Source organism: Chrysemys picta, chromosome 9, assembly GCF_011386835.1.
Source record: "Chrysemys picta bellii isolate R12L10 chromosome 9, ASM1138683v2, whole genome shotgun sequence".
NCBI classification, from domain to species: Eukaryota; Metazoa; Chordata; order Testudines; family Emydidae; genus Chrysemys; species Chrysemys picta.
This window is the reverse complement of record NC_088799.1, coordinates 91949438-91975487: the sequence shown is the minus strand read 5'-3', so window position 1 is coordinate 91975487 and position 26050 is coordinate 91949438. Positions and strand designations below refer to the sequence as shown.

Genomic DNA, 26050 nt, shown 5'->3' with positions numbered 1-26050 from the left:
AAAGGAAGTGGCTGTAGAAAGATTAGCCTTTACAAATCTAATCTGTCTAACACAGAGAAACATGATTATTTGCATTTAAACTCCAGAATGCTACAATCATTCTTATTCTTCTTGATAACAACATAATTCCTGAGCTAAACTGAGAATTTGTATCGGTAATGTAAATTCTAGCATTAGGTGTTGTTATTAGAGACACTTGTCTAAGAAGATTCTTGTTTTTTTTAAAGTCTCTTTTGCAAATGACAGTGCCAGCAGGCTCTGTTAATAGCTCTTACTGAGGCTACATCTACACTACAGGGTGGGGTCGATTTAAGATACGCAAATTCAGCTACGCGAATAGCGTAGCTGAATTCGACGTATCGCAGCCGACTTACCCCGCTGTGAGGACGGCGGCAAAATCGACCTCTGCGGCTTCCCGTCGACGGCGCTTACTCCCACCTCCGCTGGTGGAGTAAGAGCATCGATTCGGGGATCGATTGTCGCGTCCCGACGGGACGCGATAAATCGATCCCCGAGAGGTCGATTTCTACCCGCCGATTCAGGCGGGTAGTGTAGACCCAGCCTGAGGAAAGGTAACTTGGTCAATAAGGCATAGAAAAAGGCATTGGGAGACTGGGGTTCTGTTTCCTGACCAGTGATAGATCTCTTGCATGAGCATAGGAAAGTCATTAAACTCTTCTATACCTCAGTAGGAATAATAATAGTGAGCCAAGATGCCAGGGGAGTGGGAATATTCAGGAGCCATGTGGGTACCCTGAGCCAGCTGTGATGCCTCCCACTTCACAGCCTCTGATGTAGGGGTAGGAAGCGTGATGCATTCCAGCTATCCTCAGCTAATGTACGACTCCGGGGGGATCACAGCCCACTGAAAAGTTTAGGGCTGCTGTAAGTTTAGAGCTATTCTATCCTGCACCTGGAGATGGGGCCAGACAGAGATTTGGGTTTCCTGTCGGCCCTGCCTCTGCCCACTCACAGGCATCTTGTGAAACTTCACATGTAGGTCTCTTGAGCATCTCCTGTGGAAAGCGGCACCTAAATAGAAAGTATTTTTGTTTTCAAAGATTGCATCTGTTTTCACTGTCACCTAATGATATCACAACATCACAGACTCCAGATTTAGGGCCTGATTCTGTCCTTAGCTACTATAACCCAGGAGTAAATCCACTGATTTTAATTCAGTTACTCCCAGACAAAATCTGTGTGATGTCAGAACTAAGCCTTTCACTTTTCTCTGAAGAGTAACATGTTGCAGATTTGTATAGCATTTACATACACTGATTGATTTAAACGGTGCTTATATAATGATGATGAGAGATTCTATGGGGTGCATCAAAAGCTATTCCAGAGATGTGATCCAGGAACCCGATAGACCAGCTGGCAAAGGTACAGATGGAGTGCATAAGAGTTACAGTGAACTTCTGGGTCTGGTATGTACATTCTAGTTCACCAAAGAGTGTCTTGTCATGTGAAGTCTCAAATGAAAGCCAGCATCACGCTGGTCATCAATATCATTACAAAATGCATGCCAGGTGTTGTGGAAGGAGTTATGCATATATATTGAAAATTATGTTCTTAAAGTCTGCGTCTAGGGACTGAACACCAGAAATGGTGAAAAACAGGTTTTCTGTCAGGCAAGAAACGTTTATCTGTCTGTCTGTTTACATGTACATTAAGTATTGTGTGGTTCAGAGTAGGTCTCTATTAACAGTCTAAACCAAATGCTAAGGAAGGATTGTAAAAACTTCAAAAGGAGAAAAGTAACAGGAAGAAGAAAACAGAGGAAATAGAGGGGGGCCCCTATCTTGAGGTGCATATTAAAGGTTTGCTGTAGTATATTTGGGGGACAAAGAAGACACCCTGCTTCCTTCACCCAGCAAGAAAATGGACAGCAAGATTGCTCCATGAAAAAAGGTCTGAATCAGGCAAGCTGAAAACACTGGAAAGAAGTTTGGGTGAGCTAATCTCCTGTCTAAAGAAGCTTAACTTGTTAGTTACGTTTAGTCTCTAGAAAGAGCGTTATGATTTTGTATTGGATGTAACCATTTGTTTCCAATATTCTTACTCACTATCTCTCTGTTCTTTGATGATGATGTGTGTGTGTGCGCATGTGCACTGTGTTAAGTACAGTGGTCGTTCTGAGTTGAATCTTACAAGCTGGTGTGTATTGTTCTTTTGGGAACAGCAGGCCTGGTTAATCTATGAGAGTTCAGTGGATAAAAGTCTGAATGGTACAGAGAACACTCGGATTGTGCCATTGGTGTGTGCCTGTGGCTAATCTGTACAAAAGGAGCAAGGCCTGCAGAGACCTCAGAGATAGTGTTTGTGGTGCCATAGGCTGGTGGTTTCAAGGAGCTGACCCACAGTAGGTACAGATAAGACTTCCTTATGCTAAGGGCAGGTGGTGGTGATGTGCCTCACAACCCTGCATACCCTTGGGAAGCGTCACAAGAGATATATTTAATAAATAACACACATGGTTCTATATAATACAAAACAAAGTAAAAAGAGAAATACAGGCTTTGGCTACGACATGGAAAAGCTATTGTCAATATAGTTTTTACTCAATGCTCAATTGAGTATTTCTAATTTTTTTTTGAAGATAACGTTATCAAGTAGTTTAGGCCCCCAAAATTAGTTTTTTAGAGTTCTGATATGAATACTGATACTTTATAATGTTAGGAAATAGAAAGAAACCAGTCCTTTCTGATTGTAAAGATCATTGTAGTGTTGAAACCACAGTCATCACGGTACTATGCTAGCCTGTGAAAGACAGAACGTCAAAATGGATATGAACTGAACATGAAATGGATCAGTGTCGCTTCACTGTTCAAGCTGAAACTGCAGAATGGTGAAAATTCAATTCAATTTTTAAAATTCGCTCAGGTTCAATAACCTCAGATATTGTTAGTGACCCACAGGTAAGTCCACTTTAAAAATATTACTTTGATTTCTACAGTCCCTTTATATGCATACAAGAGAAAAAAGACCAGCCAAATTCTCTTTAATCGTATCTTCCCTACAAGAGTTGATTGAGCTGATTTGCAGTGGCTCCTTTTTTCTCTTGGTGAGAGATCCCACTGGGTTGTATGAATAACTACACCTGGGGCCACGCAAAGCTCTGATCAGTGGTTCTCTATATCAATGTGTATGTGCTAGTTCTAATGATACTCCACTCTACATTTTCCTCACATCAGATCCAGATTTCATAGTTTCTCTAATTTCCCAGAGAATGAGTTAGATTCAGTTTTAGCTATTTGCTTTCAGACAATCTAGACAAGACTGAATTAATGCTAGTTGGGTTGGGATTACATTTGTATGGATGGATAGTGCTGCATCTCCCCTTTCCATATTCCCCTTTCCAACTACCTTCCTCTCTGATGTGGTCTTTGACAGTTATTCATACCTTTGCTGGATGCAGATCACATGTAACAGGTTGGCAGGTGCTAGCAAGCTGCATAAAAAGGCAGAGGTCTTCTGCTGACTCTCCCTTGCAGCCAGAACAGGTGTATAAAAGCCTCAAGACAAAAGGGTTTCAGTTCTCTCCCTGGCAGAAGGAACTTGGGATGGGGGACAGAATGGTTGGGGGGTTTTTTGGTTTTTTTTTTTTTTTTGGTTGGTTGGTTGGGGTTTTTTTGGTTTTGTTTTTAATAGAAAACCCCTAGGTTTTCAGGAAAAACCCCTATTTTCAGGAAAAATCTTAGACTGAAGTTTATGTTTCTTGGTGGACAAGTTAACAAGAAAGGCAAAACCCAGGACAGGACATATTTGAACCAGATCCAACATGTGACTACATCACAGAAATGCCTCTTGGAAGTTCAGATTCCTACATAATATTGCTGTTTGATTCTTACGCATTTGCAAGGAATGTACATCTGTGCTCAGAGCTCTGCATAGGGTAGCCATTCCCTTCTGAGTAACATCCAGGGTTCTGGTTATGATATATAAAACATATTGTTGGAACCCAATTATTCAAGAAATAGCTTCTACTCCTATTTTTTTCCTGTCCATTTCTGGATAATAGTCTCTAGGCCCAGCACCAAAGCTTTCTTAGAAGAGACCCTCCCATGTTGAGCTTGCATTTTTTCACAGTTCACCCAGAGCCAGGGATTGGAAGGCTTCAGCATGCTCTGCAAGGTGCCTTTTCTTATGCAGGCTAATTGAACATGTTAAAAGGTCTTTGAAGAGATATCATCTGGGCTAACAGTGTAGCCACTGGGCATTTGCCTACTGTATGTACGAGGTATTGTTTAATTGTAGAGATATGGTTGAATAAGGTAAGATGTCCAGATGCCATGGAGATGAGTGCTAAACACAGCTATGAAAGTGAATAAACCAATTTAGTAACAACTTGGGAGACATTGTGAGGCTTAATTAACAAATCTTTGTAAAGTGTTATATAAATGCAAATACATTAACATTACATAACATAACATTAAATACAAGCAATAGCAGACTATGGGCAGATTGAGTGGATAGGCCGATCCAGCCCAGTGTTCCAACCCCACTTATGGAAGTACGTGGGTAAATTTGGGGCTGTGTTGTCTGGAGCAATCCAGTCCTCAGTTAGCCTGAATCTGTCCCTAAATACAATTTTCCACAGTTTATGCAAATGATTTTTATACAGGGGCAGATTTTCTAGATTCAGAATAATCTGATTTATATAACAAACTCCTGTGTCCCTGACTCATCAGATAAAGGACAAGGACATTTTGTTTTAAAAGGGACTAATCCAGGGATTAAATGGTGCTGGAAACTCAGTTTCATCTGTGCTTCCTATCACAGTCACAGCAATGGCCAGGCCTGCTTCTATACTCCCTGCTATCCCATGCAAAATAAACCCAATGACAAGAAATAATCCTAAAGAGACAGAATGAAGCAACAGCAGGAAATCACTATGCTAAGGCGTAGGAGAGATCCAAAGCAGTGATCTATTGAGCAGATAGAGGCAAACCTCATAAAGCTGCAGGATAAGGCAAACCCCAGAGCAGGAGAGGGGACATCTCAACTGGGATGAGAAGTAATTGTATATTCATAGCAAAGATCATAGAAGTGGATCCCCCCTGGCTGTGCGCTACAGAGACCACTGAAGGAGGGATGTTTCTGCTAAAAGTAAAGGCTGTGGGGCAGAGCTAAGAATAGCTTTGCTAGAACTACTGTCTTCCTTCAGGAGACCGGGTACCACTGCATCCTCCCCCTCCATCCGGCCTGGGCAGCATCACCTCCTACCCTGGCTGCAAACCAGATCCTTATCGGAGGGAGGCGGTACTTGACAGGCTGGATCCAGCACCAAATACAGGCCCCGCATAAAGTGCCATTAATAATGGAGACGATAGGCTGGAGTTGAGCGAGTTCAGACACCAGCTAACTCTCCCCTAGGCCTGGCCTCAAACGCTCGGGGCCCCACGGTAACAATAAAGGGCCAGGGGAAGCGCTGGGGGGGCGGGACGATGCTGGCAGCTCCGGGGCCCGCCCCGCCCGGCAGTGGGGCGCCGCCTCCCGGGGCCCGCAGAGAGGCCTGGCCGCCGCGCGCCGCTCTGGCTCCCAGTCCTTGGAGGAGGCGGAGGGAGCCCGCAGCTGCCCGGCCTGGGCACCATGCAGCCGGGCAGGCGCTAGGGGCAGCCCGGGGCCATGGCCACCTGGAAGCGGGACGGCCGGGTGACCGGCTGCCAGCGGCTGGGCTGCGCCGGGCTGGCCGGGGCGCTGAGCCTCAGCCTGACCGCCCCGCTGGAGCTGCTCACCGTCCTGGCCCAGGTGGGCACCTCCCCGCCCTGGCGGGGGCTCTGGCAGGCGGGCCGCAGCGTCTGCCAGGCCGAGGGCATCGGGGCCCTGTGGAAGGGGAACCTCACCGCCTGCCTGCGCCTCTTCCCCTACAGCGCCCTGCAGCTCGCCTCCTACCGCAGGTAAGCGCGGGGCGCTGCCAGGCTCGGCCCGCCTGCTGCCAAGGGGTTCGGTCGGGGCAATTGGGATGGGCAGCCTGGTGCCCCAGCGGGGTGGGGGGCTATGGGCGCTGCCAGGATCTGCTCTGCTCCTGCAAAGGGGTTTCCCAGGGTACAGGCAGCAGAAGTTGCCCTGTTACGACTCAGATTAACCATTTCGGAGGCTGAGGACGGGGACCTCCTGCCATGTTTACTCTGCTGACCGAGTTGAGATCCGGATTTAAATCATCTGGAAATTTACCCATCCAGACCGGCCCACCCTTTAGGATGAGTTTGATCATGGGTATTTGTCAAAAGAAACCTCACCTCTCCCAAGTCAGCAAGTAGACTTTTTCTAGTTTGACTTAGTATGAAACCTGTTTCCTTGCGTTTTTCTACAATTTAGCATGTGCTGACCTGGCAGATCTCATTTGGAAAGGAGATTTTCTCGTTTTAGATTAACATCAGAGACCCCTCATATTAAAACTCCCACTTCTGCTTGAAAATATGTCATCTCTCTTGGCTAAGTGCACTCAGTAACACCTAAATTTCCTGTAATCGAAAGAGATTAGGAAAAAAGATGTGGCTCCACTTTTTTTTTTTTTTCCAGTTTACTTGGCTGGACAGTGCTTGGTGTGTTGTCAGTTTCTCTGTTCCCTGTATACTCCCACTCTAGGCCTCAATGTTGTAGTCAGTTTCCCCTGTTTGTGATTGTCTCTAGAACAGCAGCAGGGGAAAGATGCATATTTTTTAAAAAGGGGAAAATTATGACTGTAAAACTCAAACCAAACCATAGGCTGTTGTTTTTAACTTTTGTTTTGAATTGGCTAGATTTCAAATTGACTGTGTCCCTTTAAGGAAGTTCAAAGTTTTTCCTTGTGATAATTTTGCTCTTTCAATTGCAGTAGCTTTTAGTGTTCCCATACAAACATATACAGAGTCGTATATCTTTCAAATTATCACAGTTTGACAATCCTGTAAATGTTCCATTCACTATATGATTTACTGGGACTTTTCTTTTAATTAAGGTCACAGTAGGTTGCAGATAGCATCTGTTCCTTAAGCACTGTTAATTGTATTTAGTTTTAGTTTTTCACAAATCTGTATTAAATGAGCCTATATACAAAAATGAATAAGAACATTCTTTTTAATTTGACCAGACTCATAACTAAGAGCCTTCATTTTTATAGCTGTAATGCTAGCCTAATGGGGATCTCTAATCTTTATGCACAGAGTCTTTAAAACTACTGTACAACATTACATGTTAAAACTCCCTTTTTTTATAAGAAACAGCCACTAGAGGCAATAATGCTGCAGAGAGAGAGGAGTGTTTGCCAATATGAAGTAGTTCTGTCAACATTACTCAGCAGAAATGCATGATTTATTAGGATTTCCTTTTCTGTCAGGCAGTTTGCAGTCAGTGGTTTGTTGCAAAGCCTCCAGTTGTCTCTGAAGCAGTGGGCCTGTTTGTTTGAAGGTTGGGTGGATTTTTTGCTTTTTGCCAGTTGGTTTATTGAGGTCAGCTGGGTGCGGATGTATGCTTCTGCATGGTTGGGAGGATGGGGTTATTCCAGTTCATTGGCTTCCCAAACCGGATGGGAGGGGAAGGAAAAGGACTGGGCTCACTTTCCTGCTGTCCAATCAGGCACGCCACAGGGGACTCGACCCACACTGACGCCATCCACTGTTTGTAATGGGCTTGTTCTTCACCGGGCAGTGAGTGAATCATCATTGCTCTGCATGTGCAGTTCATAATGAAGATGGGTTAGTGGAGCACCAAGATTTGGACTCAAGCAGCTTTATTGGTCCTCCTGCTTTGTAACAATTCTGTGAATCTTAGATGGACTGACTGAATGTTACTTGAAACAATGCACCCACTATTCGCTGGGTCAGCAAGCTGCTCAGAGGAGAGGATGGACAGTTTTCTTTCCCTTCTCATTTACCCAGCAGATCCCTGTCAATTGCTACAAGTGGAGAGGAGCTGCTAGGCAAAAACAAGTACAATTACTCACACACTCCCACTCTAATGCATTAAGCTTGTGATTTATTTGTGAGATTCCTAGGAGGGGAATACCATGCGCAGACACAAAACAGCAGACAGAGATAAACAGTAATAATATTTAGTCCAAAAAGGACATGGTCTGGCTAGAAAGTTATTGAAGGTTTTGAGCCAGGGAATGGTAGCTTGATGGGAAAGGATGGAATTTAATTACACACACACACACACACACCCTCCCTGCCCTTCTGAGCTGCTCCCTAGGCTCTGACTCCCCTCTGGCTTCTCCTTTGCTCACTTCCTGCTGCTTGCATGATATCCATCATGCTCATTTCTAATTTGATTTGAGTAATGTGTGCACTGGAGTAAGTCCTTAGTCTGTCCTCTGAATCACAAATGCCAGAATCACAGACTACCCTTGAAGACTCCAGGACGCTACCAGTGAGTTGGGGAAAAATACAAAACATGCCAATGTTGATGTTTTAATAGCAAACTCAAACCTAGACTTAATCCTTGACACAATGTAGTGCCTGAGCGTGAGTCTTCCCCCTGAGCAAGAGAAGCCCTTCTAACCCTGAGACAATGAAACAAGGGATGTTCTGCTGCTCTCAGGATTGTAATGAAGATTTCTGCATATTTTTTCTATAACTTCTACTGGAGTAGCCCGTATATTGGAAACACTGGTAGAGAGAAGTAGTCACATCTCAGATCTCCTGTTGATAACTGAAACAGTGAGTCAACTCCTTTAGCATATGAAGTCTGTGCAGTAGTGTTTTGAGTTATAGTAACTTTCGTCTCAGTAGATGTAAATACAGAGTCCTAGGATTTAAGGCCAGAAGGGATCACCAGATTATCTGACCTCCAGGATATCACAGGCCACTAAACACCACCCAGCACCCGCATACTAAACCCAACCACCAAAAGTAAACCACAGTATTACAGCCCACAGGAGACCAGAGTATTATGTGCCACAGGCAGAGACTAGGAGGGACTGAGGTGCTGCTTCTCATTAGGGTTCTCATTTACTGACCTGTGTTTAAACCAGAATTCTTTTGAAAAGCAAACCAGCGGTCCTTTGAACTACTACAGTGTGACATCCCTTCAGTTTCCATAGTTTTTCTTGAGCTGGTGCTTCCTAGCCAAGAAAATTGAGAGAGTATTGGTTAGTGGTTATATCTGGGGACTGAGAGTCAGTCACTGAATTGCTTTGTGACCATAGGGCAAGTCATTCTGACCTCTGTGCCCATGTTTACCCCCTGTTTACAATTGTTATTACCTGCTTCATGGAGGTTTTGAGGCTTGCTCAGGATTTGTAATGTGCTTTGAGACCCTTGGATGAAATGCATCATTGAAATTCTAAGTATTATTTATCAAATAAGCTGATGGGCAGAAGAACAATTACATCAAGAACTATCTTCATTTTTATGCCTGATTTTTATTGAGTCATAATTAATAGTTCCTCTTTTATCTGTCTCTTCTAGGTTTGTCATGCTCTTTACGGATGACTTGGGCCACATTTCCCAGTGGAGTGCCATCATGGCCGGAAGCCTGGCTGGCACGGTTGCAACCATAGTGACTTACCCTACCGATGTGGTAAAAACGCGACTCATAGTGCAGAACCGGTTGGAACCATCTTACAAAGGGATTCTTCATGCTTTTTACATAATTTATCATCAAGAAGGATTCCTGGCACTTTATCGCGGTGTTTCACTGACTGTATTAGGTAATCTAATAATGGGAAAGAGTCTTTTTTTTTTTTTTTTTTAGCTTTACTGTACATTATGTATTGAAACATCAATATGACGCACCTGTAAGTTTTCCCAGTTCATTTTAAATGTGCAAGCAGTAAAATGACTCTGTAGAGGACATCTAGATGTATAAAGCGCTATAGCTCACAACTTGTTTCACAATTTTGTTATTTCTGCTGTAGCTGAGTTGTCTCTAAATTATGAGCAAATGCTGCCATTATCTTTAATGGGTGTGGCTAAGAGAATTTGAGAAGATACACTGGCCTAGCTTTTCTGGATTACCTGGTTGCATTTAGAGGCAGCCTGTTCCTCCTTTACTTTGCTTAAGAAAAATGACATGTACCCATAGTGCACTGTGGGTGTAATATGGTACTCCTGAAAGGCGAGTCAAAGCAGTGGCATTCCTCTTTACTTGAGGAAGATGGGGCATTTTTATTTATTTTGTATTTATTGACTCTCTACTCTGTAGCTTTGCAGAATACCACATTTTAATATACCGTAAATGTTTACATAAATTGATTCTGACAAAAAACAATGAGCACTAACCGCTTACAAGCAAAACTTAAAATTAGTGACAGCAGAAAACAGAAATCGTATGCCAGGCAAGAGAGAAGAATGTCACTCGTCAATTTGGGCTAAAGTGCAACCCAGTTGTGTGAAGAGTGGAACAAAAGAGTGACCTTTCACGAGATCAGAACAGTAAGAGACACCAACACAATATACAAGCCCTGTTGTAAACGTAAATACCTAATGCCATATTTGGACCCTAAAACCTGAGCTTTAAATAAGCAAGAAGTCCCCTTGATAAATGAATATCTAACAAGTAAAGGTTTTTAGATATTTAAGTCTGATCTAAGTGAGTAAAGCAGGGTTTAAACTGGCTTACAGTCCCTGGCATTTAGACAAGGCTAGGAGGAAGCAAGTAAGTTCTCATTATACTGTGTTGTATGCTCACATGAATCTTTTCTGTCTGGTTTGCTTTATAGGTGCTATCCCATTTTCTGCTGGCTCATTCTTTGTTTACATCAATCTGAATAAAATATGGCAAGAGCCCAACTTTCGCTTCTCTCCTCTTCAGAACTTCATAAATGGCTGCCTAGCAGCTGGGGTAGCACAGACACTCTCCTTCCCCTTTGAGACCGTAAAGAGGAAAATGCAGGTACGGAGCATCGTTATTGTTACCATTTTGGTGGTGGTCATATTGTCAGTGTTAGTTTCAGGAGTTTGGGGCCAGACATTAGCCTGTTGATTGTGATTCTTTTTTACCAAGAGTGAATCCTTAGAGGGGTTTAATTATTCCTGGCAGTAATGGCCGAGAATTTTTTGGCTTAGGTTTTGTTAAGACCGGTTTAAGTGGTATCATGAGAGCAACAATATTTCTTGATGTTACCTTATTTTCATGAAAACTTCATCACCATCATCAGAGTAACAGACATGTCATCATCTGGTGGCTGCTTGTCAAATGAGCTGATATCCTGCTCTTGGTGTGCAGGTATCCACATCATAAATGCTCCCATCATAATTGGTAGCCTTATTGACAATCTCAGGATGGAAGCCAAGCAAAAGAGATGGAGACTACCTGGGGAGGCCCCTTTGAGTCAGGGTTCAGGCCTATTGAAGTGGAAGTGTTCACTGCTTCTCGATTCAAAAAGTAAACATGGGGCTTCATTTCTAAGGCTCCCAGGGTACTTGTACATTGCAAAAAAGACCCACAGTGCCAAGTTTCGGAGCCCACATCAACTGACTCGGGCTCACATTATGGGGCTAAAAATAGCACTGTAGACATTCCCTGGTCGGGCTGGAGCCTGGCTCTGAAACCTTATTTTTAGCCCTATAGCGCAAGCCCCATAAGCCAAGTCAGTTAATCTGGGCTCTGAGACTCGCTGCTGCATGGTGTGTTTTTTTTGCAGTGTAGATGCACCCTGTGTCTGATACCCTACATGAGCACAAACTTTGGGACTAGTATGATCGTTCAGTATTGGGAATAGCCCTTCCTTTTGGTTCTCTCCTCAGATCTACTAAACTCATGCTTCTGCCAAATAGTTTAATAAGGAAAACTAGTTCCCCCTCAGTTCAAACTGGGATTTAAATTCCCGTATTGGTTTTTAGGACAGTTGTAACACAGTTCCCCAAAATAGTGTGAAATCTGACTTTTCCCTACCGTTCTGTCCTGAATCCAGACCTTTGCCTTCTTTTTTTTTTTCCCCCCTCTCCATACTCACGTGAAACGGGTTGGCTTGTTTCACAACTTGAGTTGCTTGTATTGTTCCCCGTGTTGGAGTTCCTACATACATTCCACATACGTTCATAGCTAGCACAGTCCATAGAGAATTAGGCAGGGACCAGGTCACATTCTCATGCTTTTCTCGTTAGCCATAACCACCTACATTTCAGTTTACCAGTAACTTGTGCATTAAGTTTTCATAGCTAGTGAGAAGGAAAATTCTCAGGCTTCTGGTCTTATGTTAAAAAGACTATAAAACTATAAAACCATTTATAGTTTGCTCCTCTGGAGCAGTACAGTTGGGGAAGCAAAAAAATCCATTTCTTTTCAGCCACTAGGTTGTGCTGTTTCACCAGTGTGTTGTTTTATTTTTTTAGATAAATGCCAGCTGCTCTCTGTTGGGTACTTCTGTATAGAATGTTGAGAAACTCTGGGTTTATTGCCCTATCTAGGTGACCAGATGTCCCGATTTTATAAGGACAGTCCCGATTTTTGGGTCTTTTTCTTATTAGGCTCCTATTACCCTCCCACCCCCTGTCCCGATTTTTCACATTTGCTGTTTGGTCACCTAGGCCTATCTCTGTAGAGAACTGTCCTACACTTCCAGCAAATAAATGTATTAAAAAAAAAAAATGACCGGAAAGAAGAAATTGATCAAAAATATAAATATTTACTCTGTTCTACAGTTATTTGTTTTCGCCTTTGCTGCAATTTATATACTTGTCAAGTGCCTTACAGTTTTAAGGTGCTTTTTTTTGAGCTTAAAGACCCCCAGCTCCCCATAACACTTTACTAACAAACTGTGGGGAAGGCAGGAGGATACATATAAATTCAACCAATCCTGATTTGTTATTTTAAGTAGTAGTGGTTGAACTTGCTCAAACTGCCAAGTAAAAAGCCTGGCTGACCCTGGGGGCTGGCTGAAGCTGGGTTGAAGCGGTCTAAGAAGTTGTTTCTAAAAGTTAGCATAAGCATGTTGCCCAGCCTTGTGGGGAATCAGTTCCACTGATCTCGCCTGCTGAGGGCCTGAATCACCTCTTGCTGAAGCAAATGGAAAGGCTCCCATTGCCTTCAATGGGACGTGGACTGGATCCTGGGAGTGCTCTGAAGGAGGAATGCTCTGTCCCCAATACAGAGAGGAGTCAATGCGTTAGGGAGTGCAGAGTAGCTATGATGATATCAGCATCAGAAGGGCAGTGACAAGGTGGGACCTAGAAAGGGGAGTGGGAAAATGGAACATCCCAGAGGTACTGTGGGGAAAACAATGGGGGGGCGGAGGGGAGGAGCTAATACCTTTCGTAACCATGATTCTGTCCCAACTGTCTCTTCTGATCTGTTTCCATCTGGTGAGCCTACTCACTGGGGAAAAGAAACATGTGATGTACTGAAATGTTTAGCTACCCCAGTAGGCTAGCATGCTCTGCAGTGGCACATGGGGAAACTCTGGTTCATTTCACAGACCTGGACTCTTGCTTGCTGGGTGAGGAGGAGCTGAGAACTCTGGGGCGGACTTGGGGCCACAAGGAGTCCCTCTGATGGACTTCAGGAATGAAACTAGCAGGCTGCCAAAGGAGTCTCACCAGTCTTCCTGCCCAAGGAAATCCAGTGGCTCAATATTGGTGTTGGGCAGGGGAAATTGGGGAGTCTCAAGGCTCTCTCAGATCCCCCTGATAGAGAGAACTGGACAACCATCAGGAAGATCCCCCACAAGGCCTAGACCCCACTAATACAGCAGTGGTCTGGAACTGCAGCACTGATCCAAGGAAGTGAGACTAGGACTGGGACCTAGGAACACTTGAGTTCTAATCCCAGCTCTGTAACCGACTTACTAGACAGCCTTGGGCAAATCACTTGAACGCCATCTATTTCCATGTCTGAATAATACTTCCTCAGTTAGGAGTTGTATGCACAGTGCTTTGAAGAGACATACCACTATGTAAGGACTAAGTACTACTAACATTTATCACACTCATCCTTTGATCACAGTTGATCCATCCTTTCCAGTGTTACAGATCTACAGCCGGATCCTGCTCCACTGATGTCAGTAGGAGTTTTGTCACTGACTTCAATGGAACAGGATCGGACTCTGCATTATTTTATATTTTGGTGGTGATTTACTCTGTCAAACTTGTTCCTGTAACCAGGGCTCTCCCCTTCCCCACTTCACCCTCAGTTACCATGTTTAGCATTTTTTTTTTAAGTTGCTATATTTGATCCTAAATATAGTCGAATGCTTTTTGATTTTTTTTAGAAACTAATTCTAATTAGTCATTTTGAATATGTGAGCCCTCTCTCTCTATTGTGATTATCCTAATTTTATCCCTTTGTCTTCCTTTTTTTCATTTCGCTCCTGATTGGCATGTTAGAGAATTGAGAGGTACAGTATGCATGTTTTGGCATGGAACATATGGCTTATATTGTGAATCTAGAGGATGGGGTTAGTCAGAGGGGAATTTCTCAGTAACACTTTCTGTGCTATCAACTTTTAGAAGAAATAAGTAAATTATTGCTTAGGTGAAAGAGAACCTAAGACTAGATCCTTCCCTCCAATATGAGATGGCCTTTATCATAGCCCATCATAGTGCACAGTGTATTGGAAGACAGGATACAAACCTAATGACTGAAAAAGGAAATAGCTGGATTACTTTTATTCGAAGTTTAGAAGAAAAACTTAGTGGGTGTTGAGTTGATATTTTTAACATGTACTTTGAAATCTTTGTTTGAATCCAAGTATTTGCTGAAAACCTCACTAAAATTTTCACATTAAAATGTAATGAAATTTTGCATAGCTGATTTGTGTTCCATTGGCATAATAGGGGTCACTTTAGGTTTAAAAATTGTATATATTAAATACATTTGTGTTGCATATAACACCATAGATATTAAACCTCAAAATTATTTCTTACTTTTTCACTTACTTTTTGGATTTCGCTCAGTTTGAACAATGAAAATAGTCTAATCAGTTTCATTTTTATTTGTAGCCAATTTCTAATTAATGTCTTTATTAGGCTGTCATGCATTAGCACAATGATGCAATGTTTGTTTGCCAATATTAAAAGGAAATGTTAAAGGAGGAGAAGGGCTGTTGAGGTTTTTTTTTAATTGCTTCCTTAGGACTCTCTTAACATTTCTAAGATAATTCAAATCCAAATAAAAGTTGCCAATTACTGGTACTCTCATCTTCCATCAGTAGCATGAAAGATATTGAGGAGTTGTTTAAACCAAAATCCAGTTTCCCAGATGAATATCTAATACTGCACCAGAGAACCTTGCACCTTTATTAAAGTGAATTCAAGATGATCTCTTTCTACTGTTACCTTCAGCCAGCTAGGAGGGTTTGCTGGTATAGCTAGACCAGCAAACCTTCTCTAGTGTAGAAGACTAAGCCTAACAGAGTCCATTCCTTACAGCTATTGTAGGATTCAGTTTATATATATATGTGGCATTGATTGCACACCATTCCGTGTGTTATGAAGAAACCTCTCACAGGAAGGTAGCATGTTGGAGTGCATCATGTGAAGATGCTTCCATACCATTTTAACACCAGGTTATGTATTCAGTGGACTGTAACTGTCCTTTTTGGAGCAATCAAAAACAAATGGATATGATGTTCTTCACTTCCTGTCCTAAACAGTTGTGCAGGGTTGCTATGGGCTGGAAGTGGCTGTTCTTCAGTGGGGAATTGCATTAATATTGGGTGTAGTTCTGTGAGCTGGGAGGTGAAAACATTATATATATCAGTTCATAGGTGCTGGAACCAGGGGTAATGGGGGAGTGGCAGCATCCCCTGGTTTGAAGCGGTTTCCATCATATACAGGATTTACAGTTTGGATCAATGGCTCTCAGCACCCCCGCTATACAAATTGTTCCAGCTCCCTGTATCAGTTTGTAAAGTGCTTTGGGATAAAAGGTGCTATGCAAATGTAATTTTTTTATTAATAAAAAGTGATTAAGTACTGTGAATTTGCAGTAGCAGATTTTGAAACCTTTAGTAAGGGCCATACTGCATTATAGGGTTGGCTGACCATTCATTAAACCCAGTTTAGAGCCCATGGAGCACCGTAATCTGAAGTCAATAAAGAACTTGCATATAATATTTTTGTTGTTTGTTAAAATAGCTCCTTAGTTAGGGCCTTGGGTGCTAAATGTCAGCCTAACACAACTCTTAGAGCTGGGTTATAAGCAAAGCCTGGACAAGGAAATGGGATCCAATAGTCTTTTATTATAAAAAGCATTCTCCGTGTGAGCCATTGAAATTCGGGTTTGTCAGATAGTTACATTCCAACACCACCTAAGTGTGAGTCATTTTTGTACAGAGAGAGCTTAGGCAGTGGGATGTTTCCCAGTGCTTTAAGGCCAATCTCTGAGTCCTCTTGTACTATAGCATCCCTGCTATTTACAAGATTTGGTTTTCCTGCCAGCTGGGAATATGAAAGTTATTTGAATCATGAGCCAATTTATTTAAAAAACTTCTGGGTCATGTGATTCACATGACATCTAAAAAGCATACATGCTTTAGGACCTTTTGCACAAAAGCTGTTTATTATTTAACTCCTTATGTGCCGGTGCCTTGGAACCTTTTAAAGATTAAACTATTTGAATGAGTAGAGTGGTATATTACACAGTGTAGATAATAAGGAGCAATACTGTTGTTTGTTTTGTTTTGTTTTTTTAAATCTTAAATACTGTACTTTGTATAATGGACATCCATTGTTAGTACACGATACATTTTAAATACTCTGGGTTTTATTGTGAAAGGGACCATGTCTCTATTTGTCCTGTTAATTCAACCCCAAAACTATTTATTTGTATAATCCACCTGAATCTGCATAGTTTAATCTGTTTACATATTTTTTAATTGGCATCAAAGTGTGGTGTTCTGCTTCTGCATAGATGAAGAGAGAGATTCAAAAGTGCCCTGAGAACTTCCAACATGCTCTGTCACTTCCGGACAAGCAGAAAGGATCTGTGCTTAAAAGGCCAAACTCATCCTGGGTGTAGATCAGATGATTTCAGTGCATCAGGAACATATTTGTTGTCTTATTTCATGAGAAGGACAATACCTCCATCAATGCAGCATTTCTCTTCTTCCCTACACTTGTATGTTTGCAAAGCAATGGGACTAATCAACTAATTTGTATTTTCTAACTTCTGATTCCTATCACCATCCCAAACTCCCTCTCTGGTACTGTAGTGTTAGTATTGGGTATGAGCCCAAGTCCTGGAGTGAGACCTGAACTCATGACTAGCCTGACTAGGAGGGGAGTGTTGCCAAATGGGTCACATCAGAGTCCATTTGTTTTCTGTGGGCTTTTTCTTTGCAATCACTTCCAGCTACTGGCCATGTCAACTTTTTATTTATTTATTTGGCAATGAACATACTTAACCTCAGAGACTGAGCTGTATTAAAGAGCAAGATACGTGAGCCCTATTGCCTTAGGAACTACAGTCCCTGGAACACTGTTGGCCAGTTGGGGCGCAATTCTTGCCTCAGTGAAATGTGAGACTTTCCTTCTGCCAAAGCTCTAGTTGGCTTTTCTCTGGCCCAACCACTTAGAGGCATTTCTCTCAGCAATCCCAAAGACGCCTGGAAACGGACTATCCATATGGTTGTCATCGTAAAACTGTGGTGTTAACATTTTGTAGTACAGCAGGTTTTGTTGTTGATTTGAGGGGTTTTTTTTTTTCCCTTACATGAAAAGGCAATAAAAATAATTAGCAGTAGGACTGGTCCTAGCTGACCCTTCCTCAGCCTTGTGAAGCCTCCCCTGGAACTGAACAGATTTAATAGTCCTGATCTGGTTGGTAATAACTACTACTACTTTGCTCTTCTATAACCTCTTTTCTCCAAGGAGGCAGGATGCTAGGAGTAATAAATAAGGATCTCAAGCTGCTTAGTGAATTAAGCTAAATAAACATCTCTCTGTGGAAGGTGAGGCATCTATAGGCCTCACTTACCCACCAGTGAAATGCAGCCACCTCTGATGTGTACTGAGGCAGCTGTTTGTTTGTCATTCAGCAGCACTGCTCCATGTTTTTTTGGAAAAGGAAATTAAACTTCTTGTATCTGATTGAAACTGCAGGAGGCAGACTGAATGGAATGTATTTACCCGTGCTGGAATTTAACCAAGAGAGGGACTGTTTGGAAACTGAAGTAATGAAATCAGTGGTGTGTGTGTGTGTGTGTGTGTGTGTGTGTGTGTGTGTACACTGTTAAACCCATGATTGATATAAGGCTCTCTTAATTGATTTATCTATACGCAGAGTTGCACTTCTATAACAATGTGTAATTTTAAACTGATAACTGTGCAAAAGGCTGTGTGGACACTCTCTTCTATTGGTTTAAACCTTCTCTTTCACTTTAGCTTCAGTCTGTTGCTAATCACCATAAACTAAACTGCAATAGGCCCCTGCCCGGCTTAAACCAAAATAATGCCCCAGTCCTGTCAAGACTTACGCAAGTACTTACTTTTGCATACAGAGAGTAGCTCAACTGAAATCAATGGGACAAGTCACCATACGTGAAGTTAACCATGCATGTTTGCAGGATTTGGGCCCAAGATTGTCTGCACAAGGGGTTTGCACCATTTAAGTAAACCAGTGCAACTTTGCATGCAAACAATGCTTTAGCTTGTGTCAATTTCTTACCACTTTGAGCTAAATCAATATAAGGCACTCCAAAACCAAAATGAGTGTGTATACAAGGGGATTGCACTGACTCTCTAGTAGGGTTACCATACGTCCGTTTTTTCCCGGACATGTCCGGCTTTTTGGTAATCAAACCCCCGTCCGGGGGGAATTGCCAAAAAGCCGAACATGTCCGGGAAAAAATACCGCCGGCCGGGCACTTCCCCTCCCGCGGCTGCTGTGCTCCTCCCCTGACTCTTTGGCTCTGTTTAAGAGCCGAGCTGCCCGAGTGCTACCGCCTTCGGGCAGCCCCCATGCCTCCGGACCCTGCACTGCCGGCCGGGCACTTCCCCTCCCGGGCTCCAGCGGCTGGGGTCCGGAGGCAAGGGGGCTGCCCGAAGCCGGTAGCGCTACCGGCTTCACGGTTTGCCGGGCAGCCTCCAGACCCTGCGCCCCCAGCTGGGCGCTTCCCCTCCCGGGCTCCAGCTGCGCTGGGGGCGCAGGGTCTGGAGGCTGCCCGGCAAATCATGAAGCCGGTAGTGCTCAGGCAGCCCTTTTCGCGTGGCTGGGAGGGAGGAGGGGGAGTTAGGGCAGGGACTTTGGGGAAGGGGCGGGGAAGGGGTGGGGAAGGGGCGGGGCCAGGGCCCGTGGAGTGTCCCCTTTTTTTTAAATATGGTAACCCTACTCTATAGGCAACGCCCTCATAATCATGAGCATAGAAGCAAAAGCAAACTTTTTCTTTTTAATGAAAACTTAGGCTCAGCAGCAAGGAATGCATTCCACTGCAAAGGCAGAAGCCACAGAATACAAAAGCCCTGATCCTAACCTATTTAATGCTGTGCTAGAGGCCAAATTCTGCTTGCTTTGCTCACTGGAGCTGTCCCATTGATTTCAGCAAGAGAGGCAGAGTTTGACCCCAAATCAGGGTTTTTTTCCCTCTACCTAAGGAGAAGAGGACAAAGTGTTTCTAGAGTGCAGGCAGCTGAAGGTCAGCTGTTCTCATCTATTGCTCTGGAGACAATGGACTGCTGTTACCTCACAGCAGATTACCTTTCCACATGTCTGAATGGCCTGTGTGGGCTTGCTGTATGTTCTGGTCCACGCTTAATCTGTCTGCAATATTGTAGGTTGTAATTTGATCCGTGCTGTGTAAAATTGCTCACACGTTCTTAATACTGGTTCTTTAGTTGCATTTTGAAATTGTTTGCCATCTCTGGGTAACAAAATATTCTTTCAGGCCCAAATCCTTTAGTCCTCATTGAATGAAAATTTCCATTGACTTTGGTGGGAGTATTGCCTGAGTGGGGACTACAGGATTTGGCCGTCCGTTTCCTTTCAACTATGATTACATCTTGCTGCTGCAAGTGTCCCTACTAACCCAGCCTTAAACGACTTCACTGTTCTTATTTTAGATTCCAGATTAAGTGAAATGAACTGCTGAGCTTTATCATAAGTTGCTTTCCTTCACTGCTGAGTTGTTTTTTAGTTGTGATCTTTTGAATGTGTATACATTTGTATCAATAAGAGAGAGTACTATATTTAGTGATCAAAATCCTAAATCCCCATTACTACAGGAATATATTTTTAACTGATCTTTCACCCTCCCTGGGTCATTCATACCACACACCTAGAAGGTAAAGTACTGTATCTGCAAAATAGAGTTTCATACTAACATACATTTTATCCCATGGGAAAGTAAGAAGAGCCTGAATTTAGGGCCATATTTTCAAGCTGGCCTCCATTTTTGTGCCTGTAGTTTGTGGTGCAGTGTAGGTCACTTAAATATCTGATAACGCCAGCAAATCAGATACGTGGAAATCTGTGTCCTAAATGGCTGGTGCAAAATTGTATGCAGTTGTGTACAAACCAGAGGCCCTGCCACCTTGTCAGAAAATCTGGTCTAAAAGGTCTCATCTTTGTCCCTCGTGGGGTAACATGATTTACCCTTGAAAGGCTCAATTTGTTCAAACTTAAGCAGAATTCCCATTGAAATCAGTGTGTGAACCACAGGTCCTGGTCCCAGGGGATGAGAAATGCCGGGCTGGGGGAACAGAGAGAAATAATTAAGCATTTTGTCCTGTAAGGTCTGCAAGATCACTCCCTAAAGTTGCTTTTTGACCTTAGCCTGGCGTTACAGGCCATAGGTGGGATGGTGTTTGTAGGGTCAGCAAATTTACTGTACTCTGTTGGGGAAGAATTTTGCCATGATACTTCACCTTTTAAAAAATAAATCCTGCGGTCTCCTGGTCTTAGACTATCAAATTTAGGGTAGTCTGAGTTATATGAGTGCGTGCTTTGGTGAGTGAGTGACTCAAAGCCCACTGGAGACTAAAAGATTGTTTTGTACTTGGGAGATAGGGAGTAGAATCAGTCTTGCATTTAATAGATTTAACACTGAAAGTATCCACTGCATCCATCACAAACCTAAGGAATGCAGATGAGCAACTTTAATTTCTTTCTTTACAATCAGCACAGCCCCTTCCATACAATACCTCTCTTCTTTCACAGAAACGTAAGGAACATAGAAAGTAGAATAGATTTTAAAAAATGTATTAAAGCCCATGTTAAATAAATATAGTACAGACATTAAGAAAAGAGTGTCTGTACATCTGGGTATAGTGCTTAGGTTATCCACAAATATAGTTTGTTTTTAAAGTCATAAGATACATATAGTGTATAAGCAGCAATCACCCAAATTTAGGTGAATAAATTTAACAATACAGTTTAGAGATTTAGAATCCCAATACTTGGGTACATCACTCACGAAAAGTTGTACAGAAAGTTGGTTATGGAAAGCAAAATATATCAATGAGTGAAGATTGTCCCTCAGTAATTGAGAATGTACTGTAGGTTGTCCATTTGGAAAATACAATCCATGAGGAAAGTGTGACAGGTTGGATCCCTTGCGAAGCCACCTCATCTGCTGAGATGCCACTGAGTCTACCTGTTCTGCCAGCATGGACCCCCTTTACCCTGTCTTGCTGAGCCAGGCTATTAAAACCACCTCTAATACACACACAGGCAGGGCCACACCCAGCTGCAGATCAGTTCAGGGAAGACTCAGCTTAAGGGACTTGCTCCAGCACTCAGATGTCCACCTCCCTTGGAATGCAGACCAGAAGATATATTATGAAATTCGCCCCCTCCCTCAATGTGGAGAGAGGTGTTCACACTTCTTGCCCCTCTTCCCCCTCCCCATTAGAAATGACAGAAACTGGGTTTAATAATAAACAAAACAAATTTTATTAACTATAAAGGGCAGATTTTAAGTGGTAAAAGGGGTAACAAACAGAACAAAGCTGATTACTAAGCAAATGAAATCAAACATGCAAGCTAAGCTAGTTTCACTAAAGAAATTGGTTACAAATAGTATTTCTCACCCTAGATATTGTTGCGGGCAGTTTGCAAAGCTTCTGTGGTTGAGTTCCAGTTGTATTCCTTTTCAAACTGGACCCCTGTCTCAGTCTGGACTCCCCCCTTGTCTTCCCTTTTTGCAGTCTTGGACAAACAGGCCATGGAGAGGAGGAGTCCTGTTTGCCTTCTTCCCCACCCTTAAATAGGATTTACATAAGGTGGGATTCGTTGTTTCCCAAACTTGACTCCCCATCCCCAGGGACGGCTTTAGGAATTGCGGGGCCCAATTCGAACATTTTTGTCGGGGCCCCGGCAAGGATGACTAAAAAAAACCCTTTCATTTCATTATTTACTTTCCATAACTATATAAATAATAACAAAATTATATATTACCTACACTGCTGGCTAGAGGCAGGACAGGGGGTGCGGGGCTGGCTGCAGGCAGGCTGGTGCGGGCAGGGCGGGGGTGCGGGGCTGGAGGCAGGGCAGGGGGCGCAGCAGGGGCTGGCTGCGGGCAGGATTGCGGGGCTGGCTGGAGATGGGCTGGCTGTGGGCAGGGCAGGGGGTGTGGGGCTGGTGCGGGCAGGGGGTGCAGCAGGGACTGGCTGCGGGCAGGGGGTGCGGGGCTGGCTGGAGACGGGCTGGCTGTGGGCAGGGCAGGGGGTGTGGGGCTGGTGTGGGCAGGGGGTGCAGCAGGGACTGGCTGTGGGCAGGGGGTGCGGGGCTGGCTGGAGACGGGCTGGCTGTGGGCAGGGCAGGGTTGCGAGCAGGGGGTGCAGCAGGGGCTGGCTGCGGGCAGGGCAGGGGGTGTGGGGCTGGTGCAGGCAGAGGGTGCAGCAGGGGCTGGCTGCCGGTGTGGCGTTGGTGCGGGCAGGGCGTGCAGCAGGGGCTGGCTGCGGGCAGGGCAGGGGCTCCCCTGCTTCTACCGCCCCGGCCCTTTAAATAGCTGCCGGAGCCCTGGGGAAGCGGTGGGGCTCCTGCAGCTATTTAAAGGACCGGGGTGACAAAGGCAGCTGGAGCCCCGGCCCTTTAAATAGCCCCCGCAGCCCTACCCCAGGGCTTCAGCAGTGGGCTCTGGTGGCAATTTAAAGGACCTAGGGCTCCAGCCCCTGCTGGGAGCCCTAGGCCCTTTAAATTGCCCCCTGGGGAAGCCGGCAGCCCCGGTATGGTGTACCGCCGACGGCAAGGGCGCGGGGCCCGATTCAGGGGAATCGCCTGAATTGGTCTAAAGCCGGCCCTGCCCATCCTACCCCCCTTCCCTTACAGTGGAAAGTTACAAGAAGTCCCAGGTAATGTTTTAGTATCAGCATCCATGAGTCAGTGGCAGTATGAAGAGTTCACAGGAAGGCCAAGCTTTTCACAGTCCATTGTCCTCGCTGATGGGCCATCCACCCTGTCTGGCTTTTCCATTGTTGTACCTGAAGTGTTAGCAGTGGGCGTCACCCAAAGTAGCATAGTTGAAATACAGATACATAGTCCATATTCCTAATTTCAGATACAGAAATGATACAGGCATACAAACTGGATAATCTCATTCAGTAAATCCTAACCTTTTCAATGATATATCACATGTATAAAGTATATCTCAGTTATGTCATATTCATATCATAAGTATATTTTCATAAAGAATATGGAATGACATGTCACAGAAAGTGTTTCAGTTACTTTCCCCACTCCGCTTCTCATCGGCTCACCAGCTCATCCCTCCTGGTATTGCTGATGTCTGGTGACGTGTTCTGTGTAGATGTCCCTCTGGCGTCCAACACCATGAGTTGCCGCATCAGCCGAGTGTAGCATTGACCGATTCCACATTCCCACAACATTCGCTCATTACTGGGGTCCCATGCCCCCAGGGCTCCGATGATCAGCGCATCTATCTGTACCTGGTAACCCTTAGCTCTCAAGGTATCAGCCAGGGGGCATATTTCTCCACCGACACCTTGAGAGCTAAGGGTTACCAGGGGACAGGTAAGCCGGGGTCCTGTTCTTGAAGGGCACTGTGACATCCACCATAATGATCTTCTGGTCCTCATTGGTGATGCCGATGTCTGGTCGCAATTGGCTGTCGATTCAGCTAGTAGGAAAGTCTTGCCCCTTTGGTCTGTTCCAAATGGGTATCAGTTTAGCAACCTAAAGACCCAAGCTCTATCAAAAGAAAGGAGTAAAAGTTGCTTTGTGATGTGTTATGCTACCCATAAAAAGTATACTCTGTCGGTGTGTTCTTTTGAATAAGCAATTAACCACTTCTCCCCGTTATATAAACCAGGTTAGGTTTCTGCAGAGCTTGGCCAGTGAAACTAGTCTGAGCTATTCAGTTAGTTTCATTTTTAGCTCTTCTGCTCTAGTGCAGTTGTAGGGATGTGTAAATCCTCCAGCATCACCTGCTAACCAAACCAACGTTTTCATTTAGGTTCACAGACTTTAAGGCCAGAGAGACTATCATGGTCATCTAGTCTGACCTCCTTCACATCGCAGTCCACAGAACCTCACCCACCCACTCCTGTAATAGACCCATAACCTCTGGCTGAGTTACTGAGGACCTCAAACCCTGATTTAAAGACTTCAAGTTACAGAGAATCCACCATTTACACTAGTTCAAACCAGCAAGTGACCCGTGCCCCATGCTGCAGAGGAAGGCAAAAAAAAACCAACCCCAGGGTCTCTGCCAATCTGATCTGGGAGAAAATTCCTTCTCAATCTCAAATATGCTGATCAATTAGACCCTAAGCATGTGGGTGAGACCCACCAGCCAGACATCTGGGAAAGAATTCTCTGTAGTAACTGAGAGCCCTCCCCATCTAGTGTCACGTCTCCAGCCATTGGAGATATTTGCGAAAAGCAGTTGCTGATGGGCCATATGCCATTGTTGCCAGTCTCACCATATCATCACCTCCATAAACTTGTCATGCTCAGGCTTGAACCAGGTTAGGTTTGTTTTCCCCCACTGCTCCCTTTGGAAGGCTGTTCCAGAACTACTCTCCTCTGATGGTTAGAAACCTTTGTCTAATTTCAAGCCTAACCTTACTGTTGGCCAGTTTATATCCATTTGTTCTTTTGCCACTATTGGCCCTTAACTTAAATAACTCCTCTCCCTCCCCATTGTTTATCCCTCTGATGTAGGGAGGGAGAGGAGTGATCATATTTCCCCTCATCCTTCATTTTATTAGGCTAAACAAGTCAAGCTCCTTAAGTCTCTTCTTGTAAGGTAGGTTCTCCATTCCTGTGATTATCCTCCTAGCCCTTCTCTGCACCTGTTCCAGTTTGAATTCATCTTTTCTTAAACATGGGAGACCAGAATTGCACGCAATATTCCAGATGAAGTCTCACCAGTGCCTTGTATAATTGTAGTAACACTTCCCTATCTCTACTGGAAATACCTCGCCTGATGCATCCTAGGATTGCATTAGCCTTTTTCATGGCCACATCACACTGATGGCTCAGAGTCATCCTGTGATCAGCCAATACACCCAAATCTGTCTTCTCTTCCTGTTACTTCCAACTGATATGTCCCCAGCTTATAGCTAAAATTCTTGTTGTTAGTCCCTGTGACAATGCGGTTCTGGCGGAACCCAACTGAGAGTGCCAACTCAGGACAAATTGCTCAAATAGGGCAGTTACAGCCCAAGGCTGGGGTTTTTTCCACCTCTAAGGCAAACCAAACCAGCCAGACTAAGAGGACTTCAGTCTCACCCCACTGGCTAACCGCCAGTCTCACAAGCAATCTCCTTAGACACTCCAGTTTCCCAGTATTCCCACCAGTGCCACTCGTTATGGGGACAAATGGTTATGAAAACCAATACCCCAATAAAAGAAAAAGGTTCTCCTGATCCCAAAGGACCAAGCCCCAGACCCAGGTCAATATACAAATCAGATCTTACCCACAAATCACGCTGTTGCCAATCCTTTAGAATCTAAAATCTAAAGGTTTATTCATAAAAGGAAAAAGATAGAGATGAGAGTTAGAATTGGTTAAATGGAATCAATTACATACAGTAATGGCAAAGTTCTTGGTTCAGGCTTGCAGCAGCGATGGAATAAACTGCAGGTTCAAATCAAGTCTCTGGAATACATCCCCCGCTGGGATGGGTCCTCAGTCCTTTGTTCAAAGCTTCAGCATATAGCAAAGTTCCTCCAGAGGTATGAAGCAGGATTGAAGACAAGATGGAGATGAGGCATCAGCCTTATA

At 44.0% G+C, this 26050-nt stretch overlaps 1 protein-coding gene across 2 annotated transcripts in view; it reads left to right on the top strand.

Moving 5' to 3' along the window:
- Positions 1 to 5468: 5468 nt before the first annotated feature.
- The window catches only part of SLC25A43 (solute carrier family 25 member 43), a 32557-nt gene continuing 11975 nt past the window's right edge, over positions 5469 to 26050 (top strand). The window contains exons 1-3 of one of the 2 annotated variants that reach the window (XM_065556666.1): positions 5469 to 5900; positions 9393 to 9634; positions 10646 to 10818. In XM_065556666.1, coding sequence (XP_065412738.1) covers positions 5629 to 5900; positions 9393 to 9634; positions 10646 to 10818 — 687 coding nt within the window. In that variant the 5' untranslated portion in view covers positions 5469 to 5628. The remainder of the gene's footprint in view (positions 5901 to 9392; positions 9635 to 10645; positions 10819 to 26050) is intronic. The other variant, XM_005298962.4, reaches the window with a different exon arrangement.